The 23,683-nt window shown below is 46.3% G+C and overlaps 1 protein-coding gene across 1 annotated transcript; it reads right to left on the reverse strand.

The window, feature by feature from the left end:
• Positions 1 to 14,347: 14,347 nt before the first annotated feature.
• On the reverse strand, positions 14,348 to 18,962 carry CD24 (CD24 molecule). Its single transcript, XM_090037430.1, has 2 exons — positions 18,721 to 18,962; positions 14,348 to 16,276 (listed from the first exon to the last, which is right to left on the reverse strand). Exons 1-2 carry the CDS (start codon positions 18,787 to 18,789, stop codon positions 16,097 to 16,099), a joined length of 249 nt encoding a protein of 82 aa, XP_089893556.1. The 5' UTR covers positions 18,790 to 18,962; the 3' UTR covers positions 14,348 to 16,096.
• Positions 18,963 to 23,683: the final 4,721 nt, after the last annotated feature.

The raw sequence follows: 23,683 nt of genomic DNA on the forward strand, positions 1-23,683 counted from the left end.
CTGAGCAGGGTGATCCTGGCAGTTCTGTCACTTTGTTTTGTAGTACTATAACTTCAGACAGTAACTTCTGTGCTGACCTCATGTTTGGGAGGAGCTCTGAGGGTTGTGAAAAACTACTCACTTTGGGGTGGATAGTGACAGCTCATCACAAGATGCATAAATCTCCTTGTGCTGCTTTGTCCTCTGGGATTTTCCAGTGATGCACCAGGGGGGTTTCTTCCCTTCCTCAGAAGCACTGGGTATTGGCCACAGCTAAGACCGAAGATTTTGACTGGGGTATGCCAGTACTCCAGCTGGGACAGAACCACAGATGTCCCTGGCTAAAGAATGCTGCTCCTCCAGTCAGGGCTAGGTCAACTGCCAAATTTGGGATTGGGAAGGATGCTTAATGGATCATTGGATCAGCATGGACTGTGAGGGCTTTTGCTTCCCTTTTGTAGCAGGGGGTATGGCCTTCTTTGGATCTCTTGAGTGTACTTTAAGCAAACTACTTTCTGGCGTTGCAGCAGCAGGTCACTGACTGTGTGCCCTTGTCCCCTTGTTTCACCTGTGGTGGGTTACAGTTTTTCATGTTTTGGGGCATGGTGCTTGGTAGCTGCATGAGGTAGTGGTTCATGCCATTTTAAGAATAGGTTAAATATACACCTGCAGGGATAATCCTGCTTCGAGGGGGTGGACTAAACTACCTCCTAGGGTGCATCCACACATGCAGACATGTGTGCTTGCAGCAGCTCAGATAGAAGTGGTGCAAATTTGAGCTGGGGCTTTTTTTCCCTCAGCGTGCATGCCTGGCCATGTGCTTTGGTGTGGTGCAAGTTCTGCCACTTGGAGCAGAATAACCCTGCCTGGTTCCACTTGGATCTGCAGCCAGAGGGAGCTAGAGCCTGGGGCCAGCACCTGTCCTGGCCCCAGCAGTACAAAAAGCTGCCCTGGCATACAGCTCAGGGCTACTAGCTCTCAGGAGCTTCTGGGGCCCAGCCAATCAGTATCTGAGGACACTAACCCTGGACTGCTGAAATAGTCCTGAGTTCCCTACGTGCTGCCTTTGCCTACTGGCAGTGGGGCTGCTGCCTGGCTGTAACCTGCTGCCACCTGCCAGATCTGGATGGGAACTACACAGCCAGTAGAAGCATTTGCCCCTCTGGGCTAGCTGCCAGTGGGCTGTGGCTGCAGAGTTGGCCTTTGTATGGCACTACTGCCATGTGTGCCCCCTGTCTGGCCATCTGGGCAGCTGTCACCCAGAAAATGTTTCCAGCGTGGTGGCCTGCTTTGAAATGTATAGGAGGACATGCTTTGACATATATCACTAGTAATCACTTAGGCAACGTTTTATTGATTATATCTACAGTATTTAAAGCAATTTCAAAGCCTAGTGTTTCTCTCTCTCTCATCATAATAAAATGAATTCTAAATACCCATATGTTTTGCTGTTTGCCTTCTGGTTTTCTTATCATAGAGCAGTTAGAGCTCCTTGTAACCCCTTCTCTAACCAGGATGTGGGGACAGCTGCCCCTGCAGCCACAGCTCCTGCCCGCAGGCCTCATCCTGTCTGGCAGCTGGACATGCAGGGTGTGTGCTGGAGCAATGTGGGGTTTGCACAAGAGGGGTGAGGGGCCATGGGGTGTGTGGGTGGGGGATGCTCAGGAGGGGTGGGGCCCCCACCCCCTCACAGAGGCTACATGGCCCCACAGGGGCTACCACTACCATGCCCCTGCTGGGCCCACATGTCTCACCCCCCAGCCCCCCAGATTGCTGCCTTGCCTGGCTCCATTCCCCCACTTGTATTCCAAGACCCCCTGATGGCTCCCACACCCAGCACCATCTACCTACTCCCCCAGATGCCCTGATAGTTGTCCTGCCTGGCCCTAGCCTCCTGTCCCTTAAAAAAATAAATAACTAAATACTTGCCCTCACCAGCAGTAGCAGCAGCTGTAGGGGTCACTGGGGCCTCCTGGCAGAGCCCCCCCCGACACACACACACACAGCAGGGACCAGTCCCAGCCCCCTGGCACCCACACTGCCAGTGCCCTATTGTACAGGTCTGCTGTCAGGCAGCTGCAACTGCTGTGGCTGTCATCCGGGGCCCAGCATCTCTCAGCCATCAGGTGGGGGATGGAGTCAGATGGGGCAGCAATGTGGGGGCTGGGCACAGGCAGGGAATGGGGTGGGGCAGGACTTAAAGGGGAAGGGGGGAAGGGTCCAGGCAGGACAACAATGAGGGGGGCAGGCAGGGGATGGGGCCAGACAGGACAGAGATTGGGAGGGTTTGGAGGGGCAGGTGTGGGATGGGTCTGGGCAGGGTAGTGATCAGGGGGCTCAGGGGGGCAGGCACTGGATGTGGCCAGGTGGGGCAGTGATCTGGGGGGCTTGGGGAGTGGGCAGGAGATGGGGGCAGCAGAGGTCCCCCCTGTGGTCCCCTACCCCCTCCTGCAGCCCCCCCCCCACCTTATTTACTGGTATGGAGCCTGGGTCCAGCTCCTTGAGGCATGCAGGGAGGCATGCAGCATGCTTCAGTACCAGAACAAGGACCAGCCATGGAGATGCTCTGGGTAGCTACCAGAGCATCTCTGTGGAGGACCCAAGCCTCTGGTTGCCTCAGGGTTTAGTCCAGGACCATGTCCTGCCCTACTTTTTTTGCTTGGGGTATTTTTTGACCTCTGGATATCAGGGGTTTAATTTTGCCCCTACACTGCAAATCTGGTAACCCAAAACACAAAAATGGTAACCTTTTTGTGTTCCCATATGTGCCTCTTGCAGTGGCTCAAAGGGCTTTGAGATGCTGCAAGAGGCAGGTGCGTGCCCATCTGGCTGCACCCCGATGTCCTTTCCATCCCTACTTCTCTATGATTCTATGGCCTCCTCAAAAGATCATTGAGTATTATAGACCAGCTACATGGGCTAATGATGAGAGTTGGGGATATCGGACACCTATATATATGCTAAATAGAATCATCCAGTTGCAGGCAGTCTTGGAAATAATTACTAACCAGACTGCCACTGCTCTCGAGTTACTGGCCCGACAGAGTTCTCAGATGAGAGCAGCCATATACCAAAATCAGATGGCTTTAGACTGTTTACTCGCAGAGGATGGTGGAGTCTGCAGAAAGCTCAACCTTTCTAATTGTTGCCTCCAAATAGACGACAACGGGAAAGCAGTCTTAGAGATTGCCAAAGAAATCAGAAAAATAGCCCATGTACCAATAGAAACGTGAGAAAACGCATGGGGTAAAGACTAGTAGTTTAAATTATTTGGAGGACCCTAGTAGAGAAAAGTAGAGTTTGTGCTTTTGTGTGCTCTGACTAGTTTGATTTTTATCCCTTGCCTTATTCCTTGTTTCACTAAATTGATAACCACCACAGTAGAAGAGATGCAAGTTGCAGCAGTCCCCCTTAAAGCACAGACTGCAGCAAAAGTCATGGTCCTCAAAAAAATTCCTCGTAATTATCTTGATTTGCCTAAATGAAGTAAGGAGCAGAAAGCATCTTGAGAGGGGATATTGTTAGAAATATTATTAAAAATGAATAATGAATAGAGTGTTGTTAGAACTGCACAGTTTGTATCTCGTACCTGATAAGAAGCAACACCACCAAGGACATCTCGCTAATTTACTATCTCTTTATAACACTAAATCACACATACCTTCAAACTCCCTCTTCTTTCTCATGTAAACTACAAAGGCTGTGATTTAATTGTCTGTGTCCTTGGGAAAGAGGGGGGTTTGAACTTTTGGTAACCTGGAGAGCTTTCTAAGCATGCGTAATTAGCTAATGCATACATGCCTATCCGCCCCGCGTACTTAAGTAGTTAATTATAATGCACATGCAACGGATGACGTGACGTCATTTCATGTATGTTTGTATGAACCAGAAATGAGTTGTAAAAGTTCCTGCTTCTGCACATGTACCCAAAAGGAAAGGGATAAAACCCAGCTGAGAGTTTTCCTCGGAAGCAGAGTGGTCTTTTGTCTTCACTCTGACCCTATTTGCAAATATATCCTTTGTGTTACTAACAATGTGTGCCTGAAGAATTATTATTCGTGAGCCTCCAAAGAAACGAACCGCGATTTTCATATCAAGTGAACCAAACAAATATTTGCCATTGGTGGGTGGGGGAGGAGGCGCCTCAGAGCCTGCCTGCACTGGCTACAGGGGGCACTCCTACATGCCTCCCAGGAGGCAACTGGACTGGTCCCTCTCTCCAGCTCCTCCTGCCCCACCAGTTGCCAGGGCCAGACACAAGCATGGGCAAATTGGGCAGCTACCCAGGGCCCAGACAGAAAGGGGGCCCAAAAATGATGGCAAAGGGGGAGCAATACTAAAAGTTTGCTCAGGGCTGCCAAGAGTCTAGGTATAGTGCTGAGGGGGAGAGATCTCATACCTCTTCCTCCAAAGCACCCCCAGCCAGGCAGTGGTGCACTGCAGCAAGGCTGGGACTGATGAAGGGACAAAGAGGCTAGACCCCACTCTGCAACCCCCTTGGCCAGGCAGTAGCATGCTGTGGGGCCAAGGTTGCTGAGAGGAGAGACCCACCAGTTGGCTGTAGCTCACAGCTGGCTGGAAGGAGGAAGTAGGTGGGGCTGGGATCAGAGGCTGTTGCTGATTTGAGACAATGACAGCCAGGGGCGTGGGGGCTGGCTCGGTGCTCAGGCCCAAGGCTAAAGCATAGCCCTATGCCACACCATTGAGGATAGTGGTGATTGCATGTGAGTTAGCCTCCAATGGGATATGGCACAGAGATTTGAATGCTCTGCCAGAAAGGGCTTTAAGTCAATATTTCATCCAGCAAGGTTTAACTTTAGGTGCAGACAGATGTTAGGGCTCTACCCTAACTCAGGGCACTTTATATAAAGCATCATGAGAGAGAGCCCTCATCCCAGCCCAACAGACCTGGGGTAACTGGGGGATATGGGTGAGGTGAGGGGGCCCTGTTTCCCACCCCCCCCCCAGCTCTGGCCATTGTGCAGCTGGGAGCTCCCTCTCCTTCCCCATCTCTCCCCCTGATGGGGTTGGGCTTGGTAACCAGCCCAGCCCTGCCCCACTCCACACCAAAAATTACCCTGGGAGGGAACACAAGTTCCCTAAGGCACTCTACTTTTGAGTGCCTTAATATAATACCTGATTGAACCAGGGTTAACTTCTCGTGTGATCAGCCATTTTCAATGCACTCTGCAGCCGTGCACGTGTATGGCTGTAGAGGCCAGATCACTTGAAAAATGTCACTTCTATCTGCACCTTTAGCGTGTGATCCTCCATTTTTAAAGCACTCTAAGAGCTACGGACGTCTGTTTGTTTATGACTTTAGAGCACTTTCTGTGGGCTTAAAGCGTGCTAGGTGTAATGTCTGTACCACCCAAAGATCATAAAATTGAAGCAGTAGAATTAGATTAAGGAATTGTTTGGAGACAATGCTATAAATGTATCAACATGCAACAAACCAAACTAAGACATCTGGTAGGGTAAAGAGCAGAAACTTTGGGGAATTCATAGTAAATGTTACACAAAATGAGTGACTGGAAGATTGGAGATGTGGTCAGATCATCACATTCATTTCAATTTAAAGCACCCCTCCCTTGCTACAGAAAAAGGAATATTTAAAAAGTTTTCAATTGCTGTACAAAGAAACATTGGAATTGCTATACTAGAACAAATCAGTGGCCCATTTAATTCACTATTTTACTAATAAAAATGGTCGGTACCAGCTACTTCAAGGGAAGCAGCAAGAAACTCTTATTAGGCAATTATGGGATAATCTGCTTCCAGGGAAAACCTCTTCCTGACTCCTAGAGGTGCTGATAGACCGGTGGGGGAGTGCTTTAAGAAGAGGAATTGTTCCCCAGCGTCTGTGTAGCTCACATGCTCAGTAGGTCTTTTTGGCACTTGTACGTAATAGCTGATTCAAAAACCCCACTGAAGCACATGAGCTATACAGAGTCTGGGTGACCTGGGTCAAATTGATGTGATGCCTCTTCTGAGCACGCACCGTGCTTGGAGCAGGGCCATGCTGAGCTGAAAGTAAAGTGCTAGTTGGGGAAAGGGGCTGTTTCTAATTCTCCCTCATTCTCCCCCCCCCCATGTCTGTAAGCAGCCCTACTGTTTAAAGAGTGCTTTATGCCTTTCATTGTGAAGGCTTAAACCCTTTCCAGAACTTTCTGACATTTTTTGCTATTGTGACTTTGAATGTTGTTGCCAGCTGTGCACACTTACAAAAGAATAGTGGATTTCAAAATGGAATTATTTATCTCAGTGGGGGACCAACCCTTTTAGCAGGTGTGCCAACAGTTAAGTCCTGCACCCTTCCCAAGTGCCATTCCAGTCCCCTTCCCCTGCCCAATCTGCTGGTATACTTTCTGCCCCCTGCCCTATTTGCTGCTGCTCTCCCTGCTCCTGCTCCAAGTTACACGAGTGCTGCAGGCTGCTGAATTGGCTAACCAGTGTTTGTATGTTTGTATGGCTGCAGGTGTCTCCCCGCTGCCTCCCTCCCCTAAATAAATGAAATACTTAGGAAAAAATGCCTCTTGGAAACATTCAAGTGACTATTCTATAATGATAAATTGCCTTTATAGTAGGGCTGTAAGTTAATCGCAGTTAACACGTGTAATTAATGCATTAATCAGTTCTTGAGTTAATTTTTTAAAGGTATTAATCATGCACATGGTTTTGGAGCCAGCACCTGGGCTCTGCTTCACCACCTCCAGCCACCCAGCAGGGCAGCAGTGACAGCGCATAGGACCACAGGTCAGCCTGGGTGTGGGTGTGGTCATGGGCAGCTGCAGCCAGGGGGTGGCATACAGACACACATGAGCAGTCGTAGCCTGCATGCTGCAAGTAGAGCAGTGCCACACTGGTAAGTCTGTGGAGGGGGAGAGTTGGAAGGAAGAGGGAAGGGGGGGGCAGATCAAGGCCCCTATGTTGAGGGAGGGAGTGGGGCAGGTGCTGGAGTGAATGGGGCCTCTGGGCCGAGGTGGGTCATGGGACAAATGGTGGGAGGCTCATCCAGAGGCACGAGGGAGAGTGCAGCTCACTGCTGCCACACATACCCCTGGAGGAGGCATGGGGGGCACATTCCCCTCATATTTGTGCACGGGGCAGAGGCAGGCTGCCCTTGTGCCTTTGACCCAGAAGCCATGCACTGGCTGTGCTACACTTCCCCTGACTGCCCAGTGGTGAGGTGCAATCCACGTGGGTACTAATAATGCGGCCAGGGGAAGCCCTGATCACCTGATGGCAGACTACCATGCTCTGGAGGGTGTGCTGAAGGAGATAAGTGCACAAGTGGTATTCTCTTCTGTCCTACCAGTGAGCAGATGTGGAAGACAGCATGAGACATGAATAACAGACAACAACTGGCGGCTTCGGGAGTGGTGTCTTGAGGCAGGCTTTGGCTTCCTTGACAACGACCCGCAAATCACAACGAGAGACATGCTCGTGTGGGATGGGCTCCACCTTTCTCCTAAAGGTAAGCATGTGTTCTCTTCTAGGTTGGCAGATCTCCTCCAGTGGGCTTTAAACTAGGCTCATTGGGGGAAAGGGAAGACAAGGGCGGAGGAAGCCTTGGACCGCTAAACCAAGCAGCAGCCACAAGTACAGCCCAGCCTAAACCAATGAGTGGAACATATACACAGGTAAGCAACAGGGGCCAGGGCAATGCTGAGATTAGGTGGCCAGTGCACACATCCACAGGAGACCTCAAATGCTCGTAGTATGGGAAACAAGTAAGGGGAACTTACCCTCCTGCTAGCTGACACCAACCCAGACATAGTGGGGCTCACTGAAACATGGTGGGACCCAATGCACGACTGGGCGGTGAATATCAAGGGCTATAGGCTGTACAGGAGGGATAGGACAGGGAGGGAAGGTGGGGGTGTGGCGCTCTACATCAAGGAGGAATACACATCCTCATCAAGTAGCACAAGGTCAGAGGAGGAGCACACTGAAGTGCTCTGGGTTAGAATACAAGGCAGTCGAGGGGAAAGAGACTTAACAGTGGGGGTCTACTACAGACCACCCAACCAAGGGGAAGAGCTAGACCAGGAATTCTCAAGTCAGCTCACAGAGGTAGTTAGGTCAAAGGATGTGGTCATCATGGGGGACCTGAACTTTCCAGACATCTGCTGGGAAGAGCAGTCAGCCAGGTCTGACCACTCACACAGGTTCCTAGCCAAAATGCAGGACCTCCATCTAACCCAGAAGGTGCACAGTCCCACCAGGGGAGATGCCTTGTTGGACCTGGTGCTGGCTGTGGGCAACGACCTGGTGAGGGGGCTGCGGGTGCTCGACCACCTGGGTGACAGTGATCATCGCCTGCTGGATTTCACCATCCAGCACAAGGTGGCAAAGGCCTGCAGCAAGGCAGCAGCCCTAGATTTCAGGAAGGCAGACTTCAATGAGCTAAGGAGAGTAGTCGGGGAAGCACTGAGGTCCCGGAGGAGAGGGGAACCAGGTGTCCAAGAAGAGTGGTTGCTCCTTAAGGAGACAATCCTCCAAGCCCAAAGGGAGGTAATCCCAACATGGATCAAAGGGAGCAGGAAGATGCAAAAGCCCCCATGGCTCACCAGAAGCATCCAGAAATGTCTCCTAGCTAAAAGGGAGGTGCACACCCAATGGAAGGGAGGGGCCATCCCCAGGGAGGACTATACTGCAGTTGCTCGGGGCTGCAGGGAGGCGGTCAGGAAGGCCAAGGCAGAGATGGAACTGGGACTAGTTTCCCGGATCAAGGACAACAAGAAGTCCTTTCTTAAAAACATAAGGGGCAAAAAGAAGGTACCAGGTAAGGTGGGGCCCCTCCAAGACACGCTAGGAAATTTGGTTGTCACACCAGACGACAAAGCTAACCTATTTAATGACTTCTTTGCCTCCATTTTCTTGAGCAGGGACCATATCAGCCCCCCTCAGGCCCCAGGGGAGGCGCACCTAGGCCAAAGGTCAGTGAGGATCTAGTCAGGGAACTTCTGGAGGGACTAGATGTATTCAAATCAGCTGGTCCTGACGATCTCCACCCCAAAGTGCTGAGGGAATTAGCTGAGGTCATTGCGGGACCCCTGGCATGGCTGTATGAGCACTTGTGGTGTTCTGGTGTGGTGTCAGAGGACTGGAAGAAGGCCAACGTGGTTCCCATCTTCAAAAAAGGGAGGAAGGAGGACCCAGGAAACTATAGGCCAGTTAGTCTTACCTCAATCCTGGGCAAGGTTTTTGAGAGAATTATCCTGGCACAAGTCCATGAGGGGCCAGCCAGGTTATTACGCTCAGGGGCAACCAACATGGGTTCATTAGAGGCAGGTCCTGTCAGACCAACCTGGTGGCCTTCTACAACCCGGTCACCAAATCCTTAGATGCAGGGGTAGTACTGGACTATGTAGTCTTTCTGGACTTTCAGAAGGCCTTCGACACTGTCTCTCACCCCGTTCTCATTAAAAAACTGGGGGACACTGGTGTCAACATATACACAGTCAAATGGGTCGCCAATTGGCTGGAGGGCCGCACCCAGAGAGTGGTGTTAGATGGGTCATTTTTGACCTGGAGGGATGTGAGCAGTGGGGTCCCCCAGGGCTCAGTCCTCGGGCCCGCACTGTTCAACATCTTCATCAGTGACTTGGATGAGGGGGTAAATAGCACCCTGTTCAAATTTGCTGATGACACTAAGATGTGGGGGGATGTGAGCACACTAGGAGGAAGGAATAGGCTACAATCAGACCTAGACAGGTTACAGGGGTGGGCGGATGAGAACAGGATGGGATTCAACACTGACAAGTGCAAGGTGATGCACATGGGGAGGAAGAACAAGCACCATACCTACAGGCTGGGGAACTCCCTTCTCGTCAGTGCAGAGGCAGAAAAGGATCTTGGGAGTCATCATTGATGCCAAGATGAACATGGGCCAGCAGTGTGGGGATGCAGTCAGGAAGGCCAACCACACCTTGTCATGCATCCACAGATGCATCTCGAGCAGGTCCAAGGAGGTGATCCTCCCCCTCTCAGCGGCACTGGTCAGGCCGCAGCTGGAGAACTGTGTCCAGTTCTGGGCACCGCACTTCAAGAGGGACATGGACAACATAGAGAGGGTCCAGAGGAGGGCCACTTGCATGATCAGGGGCAGCAGGGCAGGCCCTACAAGGAGAGGCTATGGGACCTGAACCTGTTCAGCCTCCACAAGAGAAGGCTGAGGGGGGATCTAGTTGCCTGTTACAAACTAGTCAGAGGGGACCAGCACCCATTGGGGGTGTCCCTGTTCCCCTGAGCACTGCCAGGAGTGACAAGAAATACCAGTCACAAGCTGGCAGAGGGTAAATTCAGATTAGACATCAGGAGGCGCTTCCAAATCTGGAACCAACTTGCAAGTGAAGTAGTGCTGGCTCCTACCCTGGGGGTATTTAAGACAAGTCTTGACAATCACCTTGCTGGGGTCGTTTGACCCCAGTACTCTTTCCTGCCATGGCAGGGGGTCAGACTTGATGATCTGCTCAGGTCCCTTCCTACCCTACTAACTATGAAACTGTTGTCACACATTTCCCAGGGCAAAGGCAGCAGGGCACAGAGCCCCAGCCCACACAGGGCAACCCACATCCACTCCACACACACACAAATCTAGGGGACATGTGCCCCCGTACCTTCTCCCAGGGGTGCACTGGTGGGAAGCCTCTCTTCCCCCCTGCCCACCAGATGAGTCGCCTGCAGCTCTGTCCCATGACCCACCCTGCCCCAGATCTCATTCACCCTGGTGTCTGCCACTGCCCTACTCCTTCCCTCACTTTGGGTCCTCTATCTCGCCCCCTCCCCACCCTTTCCCCTCCACAGTCTTACTGGTGCAGCACTCTGTGTGTCTGTCCCTCACTCCCAAGCCACGGCTGAGGCCCCTCATTCCTGACCCATAGCACCCTTGCATCATGTCAGGGTGCATGAGGACCCCCACCTTCCCAGACTCTAAACCCCACACACGCCCCCATAGTCCCTCATACCTTCACAAATTCCTCCCTCCACACACACTCCACACCCATCCCCAGCCATACAAAATACCTGCCTAATTTTGTATAATTTTGAGTTTTTCTGTGAATAATTTTGAGTTTTTAGCTGTGCAATTTAAAATTGCAGTTAATTGCAACTAATTTTTTAACTGCTCAACTAATTGCGATCAAATTTTTAAATTATTTGACAGCCCTCTTTATTCTTTACTTTTCATTTAACCTCCCTCCCCCACCCACCCCCCCAAAATCTGTCTTTTAATGTAAAACTAAGGATATAAAAAAGATGGGAATTGCATCATTTAAAACCCATGTTTTGAGGTTAGCGACATAAACCTCAAGTCTAGATTATACTCTGTAAGCAAGTCTGGCAAAAGAGCTGAATCCTAGCAACTGTGTTCAGGAGTGGTTTTCTAAAGGAAAGGAAAGTGATTGCTTTACAAAAACATTGTCCCGTGTAATAATTTGTGCCACACAGGGAATTGCTTTCACACTAGGTCATTCAAGAGAGATTTCAGTGGAATGTGAACAGTCAGTGCACACAGCAAAACAAAGCAACCATGATTTAATCCTGCTGCCTCGTTAATTTTTATAGTATATTTGCATCAGTGGTTAGAATTCAGTGCCTGCTAAGCAGAAAGCAGAGAGAAAATAGATCAGATGACTTTTGAAAAGTTAGAAAATTATGCATCTGTTTACTGCATAAATGTTGTGGAGATTATAACTAGACTCAGAAATAATTGAATGGAATGGCTGTTTCTTTTATTATAATAGGATTTTAGTAAATTATATAAAATCTGTTAATTTTTCTTTTGCAACTCCAGGTTGTTCATTAGGAACCTTTTGAGGAAGACTAAGCCAGACCAATTATGCATTCATGAGCAGGAAGCTAAGGGCTTCACTTGGCTAACCAAAGGCTGATAACTGAATGTAGCATCAAGTTACCTTCCCAAAGCTACAGCATAATGGAGAAAACAATAGAGCTTCCAACACATTTCAGTAAGCCTAGCACTGCTCTTTAAACTCCTGCAGGCAAAATGATGGACTTAAAATAACTGCACCCTTTATTCTGTTAGGTAATAGTAGACTTACATAGTTTATGACATGCCATGTTGACTGGTATAACACAGAGCTCTGTACAGCTAACAAACAGAGCAGGCAGATCCTATTTCAAAGTTATCTTTAATGTAAGAAGAAGAAACATTTGTGATTGTTAGTATTACAATAAGGCTACTGAATGATCAAGTCTGTTACCTAAATCATTGCAATCATATAAGGAAATCAAAGCCTTAGGAAGACCAAATGCAGGCAAAAAACAAACCACACCAAAATTTATGCATGTTTATATATGTACTGTAACTCTTTGATACAAAAGTTCCATTGTAAGCTTTACTATAGAACCTTGTGTAACCTGAACCAAGGGAAAAGCTGACTTTGAAAAATGCACTACAAATAAAGAGCCCAATCCTGCAACCACTGGTTCACATGAATAGCTCCCATTGAAGTCAATAGAACAAAACGCACAAGTAGGGGCAACTCACTTGAAACAGCATAAATTAGCCATACCATGGCTAGATTGCTCACTCACTGCACTGAGGGATTGGAATTAAAGCTGGGGAAACTTGTTCAAAATATTTTCAAACGAGTTTGAAAACAGCTCTTTATTAGGTGTTTCCCTCGAGGCAGGAAAGGGCTCTGCTTTGCTCCACATGACAATGCTATGCAAAACACCTTTCTTTGCACTCAGAAAGGCTCATTGAAAGTAAATTAAGCCACTACTAACTTTTACCTTGCCCAGGACAGTGGTCCCAATCCTGATCTTAGAAAATGGTTGCAAAAAATCCCACTGATACCAGCAGTGCCAGCTCTGTGCTAGAGCACTCTGCCTACATTAAATGGGGACTTGTTCATTCAAAGTCCCCGAAGCTTCTAATACACAGTTAAAAACTATACCCTGAATAGCAGTTTGTTTTCTAAATACACTGTCCTCAGAGGAAGGAACACTAGCCTGCACATAAACTGTGTGTGCTTTTTCAAGGCTACTTAACTTTAATGATTACTTTAAGCAGGACCTATGACAGAAGCAGAATTGTTGGAAAGGGCCCAAGATACGCTATCCAGACACCCTCCAGTAGGGTAGTTTTGTGAAATCAAGTAGCATAAGTGGAATTAGAACTGCTATAGTCCTTTTAATAAAACTGAAATGGATATTAAATGTGTAAGTCCCCTTACTTCCCTTCCTTTTTAAATAAAGACATCTTGTTCTTTTTCCAGGCATTACAGGAATGGAGTATAAGTTACCAGATCGTTTTTCTAAATCATTGGATCCGTCTGATAAAACTCAAGACAGCTTTAAATGTGCTTAAAGCTATTAAAGCAAAACCTAGCCACCAGCTATTTTATGGCTAAGAACAGGACATCTACGGATCAAAGCAAGTGCTTAAAGTTCAAGTCCTCACATTCAATGGGGGTCTGTTGTTTCAACCTAACTATTGCCACTATTTTCATACAAGCACTATGTTTAAAGAAAAAGTATTTCCAAGAAGAGATGCTTCTACTAAAGAATGATGTATTCTACCTTCATATTTTCCTCTAGAGCTCACAGGGAGAAACAGAGGTGAGGAAGAACACATTCATGATACATACAAACAGTAAGTTTTGATTGCTTTTTAGCATACTCAGTGTACTGAGAAAGTAAGAACTCAACACAAAGGACTATCAGTAGCTATTACTTTCTCAGAAATGTGGACTATTATATCACATCTTATCAGCTAGTTCTTTTTCCCCAAAAGGAGGAAGGAAAAAAACCAAACAAAAAACCTTTCTTCGTGAATAAAGGGTGGGAGGGAAGTGTAATGATAATTAAATCTCACACACTCTGAAAACAAAGAATGGGCCACTTTAGAATTTGCTAAAATAATTATTTCTGTTTTTTAAAACCATAGTGACCTCTAGCTTTTGGAATATTTCACACATACTTCACTGTAAAAGCATCAAACCTTGTTATAATATTATTGAGTTTAATGTCTAAATAAACCCCTTACTAATATCAGTAGAAAGCTTTGTTGTAGAAAGCTTTGTGTTTGTGGTGCCTAAATAAACAGAATCAAGAAACCTCATATTAAAATAAACAAGTCTGTGGCTTTCTATGATTCTAAGTTTAGATGTTGGAGGTAATATAATCACAATACACAAAACTGTGAAGTCAGTAGAGAAAAGCTTTAGAAAGGAGGAATTAAAATTATTAGATAAAATCTATAGGTAATCACTCTATGCAGTAGCATTAAAGATCTAGTTCGCTAATATTTTTAAAACAGGATTCAAATTATACTGGATTCAAAGGGGGAGGGAGTGAGGGTTGGTGGAAGAAATAAAAATAATAACACTACATGTCTAGACCTTTGAAGTCTTTAATCACATATACTGTCTTGCTCGGCCACTTTATTTATATTGTGCAGGTGAGTTACAAGGTTTTTGAGAAGAATTTTCTGGAAGTGCAGCTGAAGTGCAGTCCCTGCTCCTTTTATTTACAATTCATGTCCAATACTTAATCAAAGCATAATTACAGACACAAAAATACAATCATTACAGTGAACTGATACAAAATATAGGCATAAGGAGATGTCCATACACACTCAATGACAGTAATTTACACTATTTTGCCACTACTGTTTGCACGTCTGGGTCCATAGTCAAGGTAACTGTCAAGTAAGATGTTCATTGTTCGGAAGTAATGAAGGCTCGTAAAGGGCTGATAAGCTGCATTGTGGGCAATATGAATAATTATGTGATCACATTTACACTATTGACTTGCTTTTAACAGATTTTAGCATCAATGTAGTTTGTTTTTCCCTCCCTCAATTAAGCTTACTTTAGTTTGATTATGGCACTCTTATCCAAAAGATGTGATAATACAGAAACAAGTTGTGAAAGTATTTACAGAAGAAATATAAATTTTTTTAGAACTGAATGATTCAATTAGATTCCAGTCTTCATGTTTCCAAAGCACACCCAATTATACTGTTTTGTATTTTTGGCTTTTAAAGCTTCTTCCTCCCATCCTCCCAAATATTAGCTAGCCTTTTACTTTAAAATCACAATAGTTAAGTCTTGAAAACAAAAATAGTTTTCAGTTTGTGCCAGAAAGCAGCATTTAAAATTACTCAAAGATCCCACAGATATTTCAGCATTAAAAGCTGGTTCTAGGGGAAAAAAGTTATAGGGAAGGGGAGCAGGAGACAGAAAGAGAAGGGAGCCAAGGGAGGAATGAAAACATTAATAGAATTTAAAGGGAATGCTTCTCCCAAGACTATTGTATGGGAGTCACATTAACAAAATGCTCCTGGTAACTTCTCCACAGCCCCAATTCATCCTCCTCCTGGGACTTGCTACCTCCCTGTAGTTAATAATTCAACTCTTACAAAAAAACCCCAAAAAACTAAACAAAACAAAAACACCACCCCCCAAATGATTTCTAAGTACTTTTAAACTATTCCTGACTATATAGGCATTCAATTAAGATTGCTGGAATTTAAAGAGAGGAAATTGTTTTACAACATTTGCAATTCTTTTATCCTCATGGCAAATGCATACAAGCCAAACTAAAAGGATTCCTTGTTGGGTTTATTAATATTTTTCTGTTTCTCTCGAATATCTTCCTTACTATTGTAGATAAGTGAACAGGATCATGTATGCTGTTTTTATTCTTTAGTGGTTCTGTGAGCTTGGCAACTTTTGTATTTAAAATTCAAAATTACAAAGTTCTCTGAAGTTGCGGGTTTTTTAAATTTGGCTGAATCTGTCACCCACACCTACTACATGGCATTTTCATATCTTCTTATTTTTAAAAGATCAGGGAGTGGAAGCATCATCTCTTTGCTTCCATCTTGTATACAGATTCCAGCTGGCTATGCTCTGGAGCTCATCATTTTTCCTCTTGCTGAAGATGGTCATATCCTTTTCACATCAGTCAGTGTTGGAACATTTGCACAACTCTCTAGATCAGATGGATACTGATTTAATGCAGGGAATAGAACCAAGTCAAATTTGATGTTTTCATGCAGGCTTTGAAGATCTGTAGCCATCACCAATGATTCAGGGACTTGGGTGGGGAGTAGTCACTGTTTTCCAGCCAGAGTCTTTCAACAGCAGAGGTGCAGAAGAGAAATTGAGATGATGAGAAGACTTGTGGTTGAATGAAGGCAATTTCCATGTCCTGGGGTAGTGGTATTATTGTTCAGTGAATTTGTGATGGCTGGCAATGAAGTGGAATTCACTGCAGAATTATTTGAAGGTGCTGCACTTGTTCCATTAGAGTCAGTCTAAAATATGCAACAAAGTTGTATTATTCATTAAAGGCCATAATGAAATTAGTCGTTCAGGGTTACAATTTAACATTTCATGTGACACTTTGAATCCCTAGTGACAAACATTACACTATTGTTTACAACCTTCATCATTTGGTTAAACGACAAGGGACAACTTGACTTACATTGAGGGGACAGATAAAGGAAGCCGATCCTGACTGCTTGTTATGTTCTACTCCTTGCTAAAACTATACTGAGAACAAAAAAAAGTGCTACTAATCCCACCTTTATGTGTGGGCACATGCATGCACACCTACCCTCTCTAAAATCAGAGACCCAACATCAAGTAAAGCTTCCAGATTAAATTTTTCTTAGTGACCCCCAAAACTCCAACCAAACTTTATTTTTCTTTTGTCCTGTTCACTCTCCTTGAATACTCCCATAGGGATAAATATTAGGACAAGCAAAGTAAGGTTGCCTACATTTATTCTTTCTTCTGAAGTTTCTCTCCACCCCACCACTACTCTCATATTGAAATCCCTTTGCAGGAGTTTCAGCAAAACTAAATTCCAGCTCCTCTGGAATTTAGTTTTGCTAAAGGATAGAGAGTTTATATTAACTGCCCAAATTAAAATATGCCTTTGAAGCAGCACAAAGGAAAATGCAAACAATGGCAGGGGGGTAGGCAATGGTTGATTAATTACCTCTTGCATTGATTTTTGTGGCGTGCTGTTAGAAAAGCTGTCAAGGTCAGTTCAAATACCTTTAATGTTTTAGACTCCTCGTTCTGGTTCTACAGCTTGGTGTTTGCCAAACAGAACAATGGCGCTATATTGATAGTATAGCATAATAACCTGTTGTTGTTGCCATTTTGAAGCACACAAAGAAGATATTCAGAACATTACTGGCAGGTAACAAGCTCTACACAGCTGGGAAAGAAGATACATCACCTCTTCTTATTTCCATTATAAGCTTCTAATATCTGGGATAGGAACCTTGCATTTTGCCCATAGGAATACTTGAAACTTTTCAGAGCTTAATTCATCCATCTATTTTCCCCTGTAATTACTTGCAAAACCCATCAAATTCCATCTTAGTTCCACAGCAATGGTTCTGAATTCTGCAAGCTCCAGGTGAATAGAAATCCTGAGACAGACCCAAGTAAGTTTTAAAACTTTTAGATTTTAGAGACCCAAATAAGATAATGAAAAATAGCAGCCTTCAGGCTCGTGGGTTCAGATTTCTGGTACCATCCAGAACATGCCAGGCATTTTCCAAACAGGAACAAAAAACAAAAACAAAACAAAAGGGGGGGGGGGAGAGAAAGAAAAGAAGAGCCCCAGCACCTAGAACTGATGTTAACTTTGATTTTATCCTCATGTTACTTTTTCTGTTTCTGTTGAATACCTCCTTAGTATTGGAGATCAGGACAGACTCCTGTAAGCTTTGTGTGTGTGTGTGTTTTTGTGAGCTCTTGGCCACACTGACATATTTAAAATTCAGCGTCAAAGCCTGTTTCACAGGAAATGCCACAAAAACCCCATCTGTATCATGGAGCCCATCAAGCGGGAGGCTGAAAAAAGACAAAGCTAGGGTGGCTGGGAGTAGTAGCAGAACAGGCACGGGGTGGATTAGACATTAGATGAGCCATTCTATACAAACCAAAGAGCAGCAGCAGGAGATAAGGGCTATTTACAGGGGTCTGCATTTCACCCTAGTTACATGCAACTGGAGGGAGGGGAAGGGGGAATAGCTAATCACACCTACCTTTTTAGACCTGGAAAGACTTTTGCAGAGGGAAAAGGGCTTGCTTTTTTAAAATATGGTTTTGAACCCTGAAAGCTGAAGTTCAGCTCAGTTCTGGGAGAAGGAGGTTTAACGGTGGGAAGAGGGAAGGACAGTCTCCTGGAGCTGGGGAGTTTCCGAGATCTCTCTGCGGCCTGCACAAGCATCCCCCTGTTACCAGTCAAGGACCCACAGAAAGTTGGGGTTGGAGGGGACCTCAGGAGGGCACCTAGTCCAGCCCCCCGCTCAGAGCAGGACCATCCTCAGCTACATCAGCCCAGGCAGGGCTTTGTCTACCCGGAAAGTAAAGACCTCCAGGGACGGAGAGCCCAGCACCGCCCTGCGGAGCCTGTCCAGCGCTTCGCTGCCTGAGAGCTCTTCCTAACACCCAGCCTCAACGGCCCTTGCTGCCCCTGGAGCCCCGCGCTCCTCGTGTCACCGGCCACCACCGAGACGAGCGGAGCCCTGTCCCCTTAGGACCCGCCTCAGTCTCCGTCCCCTGCAGAGCCCCGACCCGTCCCTCGCCCTCCGCGGGGCAGCAGCAGCGAGCTGGAGGCCGCGGCGCGGGTGCCTTGTCCCCAGGCAGCTGGCGGGGCGGCTCCCAGCGCCCCTCGGCCCCGGCCCGGGCTGCGCGGGGGCACGGGGCGCGCAGGCAGCCCCCGCGCTCGGCTCACCTGGGGGGGCAGGAGCAGGGCGAGGAGCAGCAGCCCCAGGCCGAGCCGCGCCGCCAGCGCCGTCCCCATGGCCCGTCCCGTCGGCGCGGGGCGCTGCAGGCAGCCAATGCAGCGGGCGGCGGCGCCGGGCGCTTTATAGGGGCCGCGGGAGCCGTCCCGCCTCCGCCGCCGCCGCCTCCTCCTCCTCCTCCGCCTGGCCGGGCAGCGCCGGGCGGCCGCGTGCGATGGCGGGGGAGGGCGGCCGCACTGCGGGCTCGGGGAGGCAGGGCTCGCAGCCGCGGGGGCAGAGGAAGGGCCGGACACTGCCCCTGAGCCCCAGCGCGGCCTGTCGTGAGGGAACACACACACACACACACACACACTCTCGCTCTCTCTGGCTAAGTGGGATATCTTTGTTAGGGCAACTGAACAGCTGGAAGAAATATTATTTGCAAGCTTTGGGGACAGACACCCTCCTTCAGGCACAGGGAGAGTCTGTTTGTGCCCGCAAGTTTGCAAAGAACAATTGTTCCAACTACTTAGTTGGTCTAATAAAGGACATCACATTTACCCAAAGAACCTAGTCTGCCTATGTCCTTAGAGCAAAAGCGGCTATAACCAACACCCTTAAATTAGCACCTCATTTTACGATGACTAGGATTCATGTTCATCCTGAAGCTCAAGCTTGGTTCCACTTGATACAATATCTATACACCTATAGGTTAGAAGGAATAAAATGTGTCCAAGAAGCCCACAAGGACCAGGTACTCTGAGTTACACACTTTTCTTTGTTAAATCTGGGACTGAATTTACATTATATTATGCAGTATATTTTGTAGAGAGTCTCTCAGAAAAGCTATGCCTCTGAATGTTTATTGGGTTATAAACAGAGCTGCAAACTTGACATCCCTGTCCCTTGGTATATACATTGTATAAAATGCAAACTGATGTTCTTAGTTATATAGTGACAAAGTAACTGTATAGTTCACTTTAAAATGAGACGGAAGCTGCCAATCATGTCTTTGCCCTGACAACAAAAACCAAATCACTGGGTATTGGTCTGCATTTATTTCCACCTTCTGCCCTCAGTGCAGTGCAAGATGGAGGAGTTTGTGTTTGGGGATAGGCACGCACTGTGGGCTTCATTTGCTATCTCCAGCTGTGGCAGTCCAGGCTAGCTAGTCTGAAGTTTCAAAACGCATTGCTACAGACTGAGCTCTGATCCACAGAAAGGGTGTATCTGTAATTACAACAGCATTCTGTACAGGAAATACTAGGACTTTCACACTGACTTGCGTTGAGAAAAATATTGTTTTAAGTCCAGTCATATCTTGCATGGTTCAGCATGCCAGCCTAGGCAAGGTCACATTTCCTCTCCTGGGACTTAAGTCCTTTTTTAAAATTACACAAAGTTAGGTGTTATCCCTGTCTCTATCTGAGACTGAAAGAGAAATTTTCTGTGAACTGCACCAAGCACAGAGCTTAGATTAATTTAAACTGCCCTAACTAGTATTCCTGTCCCTCCACACCTTTTCATTCTCTGTTCACTTGCTTCCCACTTAGTCTAAATTCAAGCTATTATCCTATAGTATCTACAAAAATGATTGCCAAATTTTGGTCTACAGAGCACTTACTGACAGTTTGTGGAAAAGCTTATTATGTGGTTCTGGCTCTTCTTTTGGCTCTTCTTGATTACGAAGATTCAATGAAGAACGACATTATGATCAGCTCTTCAAAAAGAGGATGGTGGATCTAAAATATATACTCTTTTAATATTGTTCTTTCACGCAAAATTGTTTAATCATATGCATTACAATTGGAGAGAAGGTGGCTTGTATTTCACTCCTCAGACACAGCTCCCACCAGGAAAAGATTTTAGAATCCCTGATCTCTAGGTTCATATTTAGAGAAGCAGTATTATTGACAAGAATCAAGGTAAAGTTGAGAGAACTACATCTTTGAGTTCTCATCCTAATTCTGCCATGGTTTTTTGTCTGACCTTTGGCAAGTCACATCAGATCTCTCCCATAGACTCCTAGGCCAGATTGTTAGATATGACATTTTTTAAGATGCTAAACAGGGAATGGTTAATCTAGTTGTGGCTGTCCAGTGCCCCATTAAGGACATTCTTAGTTGGTATAAAATCAGGAGAAGCAGTTTCTATGACAACCTGCCCCCATCTTTTGTGTGGGAATGGTATGTGGGGGGTGAAGAGTGAGGGATGTGGGGCAGGGGAGGGAGAACAAAGCTCCCCATAAGAATTTGAAGATGTTTTATGGGCTCCTTAAGACCACAGTAAATTGTTGCAAATTAGAGCAACCCCTGAACTGTTCTAACTTATGTCAGGGCTGGGGTGTTTCAAAATCATGGAACCATAATTATGGCACTCCCTGATGAACCTGGTCCTCTATCTACCTAAGGGTACATCTTTCTGTAGGTGAGAATCTGGCCCAACAGCTGAAAAAAGTAGGTATGAGACTTACTAGACTTATGTACCTCATAGTCTTTATTATTATTATGTGCATTATTCTGTGTATTTTAGCAAGGCCTGGGTTCCCCCTTCTGTCCTCTTGTTTCACCATAGAAGCAGCATCCCTATCCTCCTTCCCAGCAGGTTTTTTCCCTCTTAGGTGTCAAGTGTAGCAGGCAAAGCTGACTTAACAGAATTCACCAGTCTCAAACCTCTAGCCCCTTTAAGGGTTCAGGCTGACCTTTTCCAATTACCAAAAGATTGAAAAGTGACTAATTTGGAAACAATTTGTATTGAAACTGGGGATCTTTGTGTATTTATTCAATGCCTTGCTGAGCAGATTACTTCCTATGCATCTTTTTAAATAAACAGAACAGCTACTTACCTGGAAAAAAAACTTAAAGAAGAATAAATACCAAAATGATGCAGCTGTATTACTTCGTACTTCATAGAATCATAGAATCACTGAGTGGGAAGGGACCTAGACAGATCATCGAGTCCGACCCCCTGCCATGGGCAGGAAGGAGCACTGGGGGTGGCAGGGCTCATAAGATCCCAGCCAAGTGCCTATCCAGTCTCCTGTTGAAGATTTCCAGGGAAGGTGAGAGCACCATCTCTCTGAGCAGCCTATTTCAGGCTCTGGCTACCCTTACAGTGAAGTAGTTCTTCCTAATATCTAACCTAAACCTATCCCCCCTCAGCTTGTGGCCATTGTTCCTGGTGACTCCAAGGGGGGCCCTGGTGAACAGACTTTCCCTGAGTCCCTGCTGCTGGCCCCTGATAAGGTTGTAGGCAGCCACAAGATCCCCCCTCAGTCTCCTCTTGCAGAGACTGAAGAGATTCAGGTCCCTCAGCCTCTCCTCATAGGACTGGCCACAGAGGCCCTCAACCATATGAGTGGCCCTCCTCTGGACCCTCTCCAGGTTCTCCACGTCCCTCCTGAAGTGCAGCACCCAGAACTGGACACAGTACTCCAGCTGCGGCCTGACCAGTGCTGCACAGAAGGGGAGCAAGACCTCTCTGGACCTGTTAGTGATGCCCCTGTTGATGCATGACAGGGTGTGATTGGCTCTGCCTATTGCTTTGTCGCATTGGCGACTCATATTCATCCTGGAGTCAATCATGACTCCAAGATCTCTCTCTGCCTCTGTGCTGCTGATAGGGTCAGCCCCTAACCTATAATCATAATGCCGGTTCCCTCTCCCCAGGTGCAGCACCCTGCACTTGTCCTTGTTGAACGCATCCTGTTCAGATCCGCCCACTTCTCTAACCTATCCAGGTCTGCCTGGATGGGGTCCCTGCCTGCCGGTGTATTCACTTTACCCCACAGCTTGGTGTCATCAGCGAACTTGATGGGTAAGAGCAATGTTTCTTTCTGAAAAACAGATAGTAATAATAAATATTAATGCAGAAACCTACTGGGAACATGCAAGAAGTGTTAGAAATAGCATATTTTCCCTTGAAACTAAGAATTTGAAATGGTCATTCTAGAACCTAGTTTCTTCTGTAGTTTCTACAACTAGGTCTCCCAGGTAAGGAACAGCAGCAATGTTTTGACTGACACTGAGCAGAAAGATCACCCATGCATTTAATTCCAATCTTCATTTAGGTAAATTTATTAAGGTAAAATTTCCACTGAAGTCTGTAGGGGTTGCCCTTGAGTACAAGACCTATGAGGACTGGGCCAACGTGTATTTTTGGCATGCGCGTGCACACACACACACACACACACAGATATAGATATAGATTAGATGTTTTCTGTATATATCTATATCTATTAGCACACTAGAATTGAGGTTACCTTTCTGCATGGTGAAGTGCTGCTATCTAGTGGCCACAATGTGGTCCTGTTGGTTTTGTCTGTCAAACCTCAGTATGATCCTTTGAAGCAGGTTCTTTCTTGATTCTCGCTTGATTCTTTGTTATACTAGTGACAATAGAAATGCTCTGTTTTCACAGTAATGATTTATGGGGGAATGAAATGTGATTTCAATTCCTTTAGCTGCTCTTTTGATTTTTTGTGTTTGAGTAATTCCCACCCGCCCTTACATTGAGTTAGATTTTTTAAAAGTCTTGTTTTTAAATAAAAGTTTTAACTGTAGGTTTTGTCATCTTTTTACCAGAGACACAACTGCAGTAGACATAACCCAGATTCTTGTCATCCGAAGAATAATTTATACTGTCTGTACAATGCAATAGCACAAAAAAAGCTAAACTGACTAGCAGAAACCAGCCTTCCATGGATAAAATAGCTGTTCAACAAGCAGTCTGGACAGTCTAAAATACAGGGAGTACCACTAAAATAGTGATAGTCTGAAATACAGGGAGTCAGGAATTCATGAGATCTAATCTTGGCTTCAGCATTGATTTACCAAAGCCCTGTAGGCTACTCATTAAGGACACAGAACCCAGTCTTACAGCATCTGAGCTCTTTCAACTCCTCTTGATGTTAATGGGACCTGAGATATGCCACCATCATGAAGGATGAAGGGTAGCATTTTCAGAACTTTAAGA

The sequence above is a fragment of the Crocodylus siamensis genome, chromosome 1, assembly GCF_052110815.1.
Source record: "Crocodylus siamensis isolate JL-2025a chromosome 1, ASM5211081v1, whole genome shotgun sequence".
NCBI classification, from domain to species: domain Eukaryota; kingdom Metazoa; phylum Chordata; order Crocodylia; family Crocodylidae; genus Crocodylus; species Crocodylus siamensis.

Excerpts from the sequence above, each read along its gene's own strand:
- CD24 (XM_090037430.1), bottom strand. The coding sequence starts at position 18,789 with ATGGGGACGGCGCTGGCGGCGCGGCTCGGCCTGGGGCTGCTGCTCCTC. Across the intron at positions 16,277-18,720 it reads CCCTGCTCCTGCCCCCCCAG|ACTGACTCTAATGGAACAAG; the intron begins GTGAGCCGAGCG and ends TGCATATTTTAG.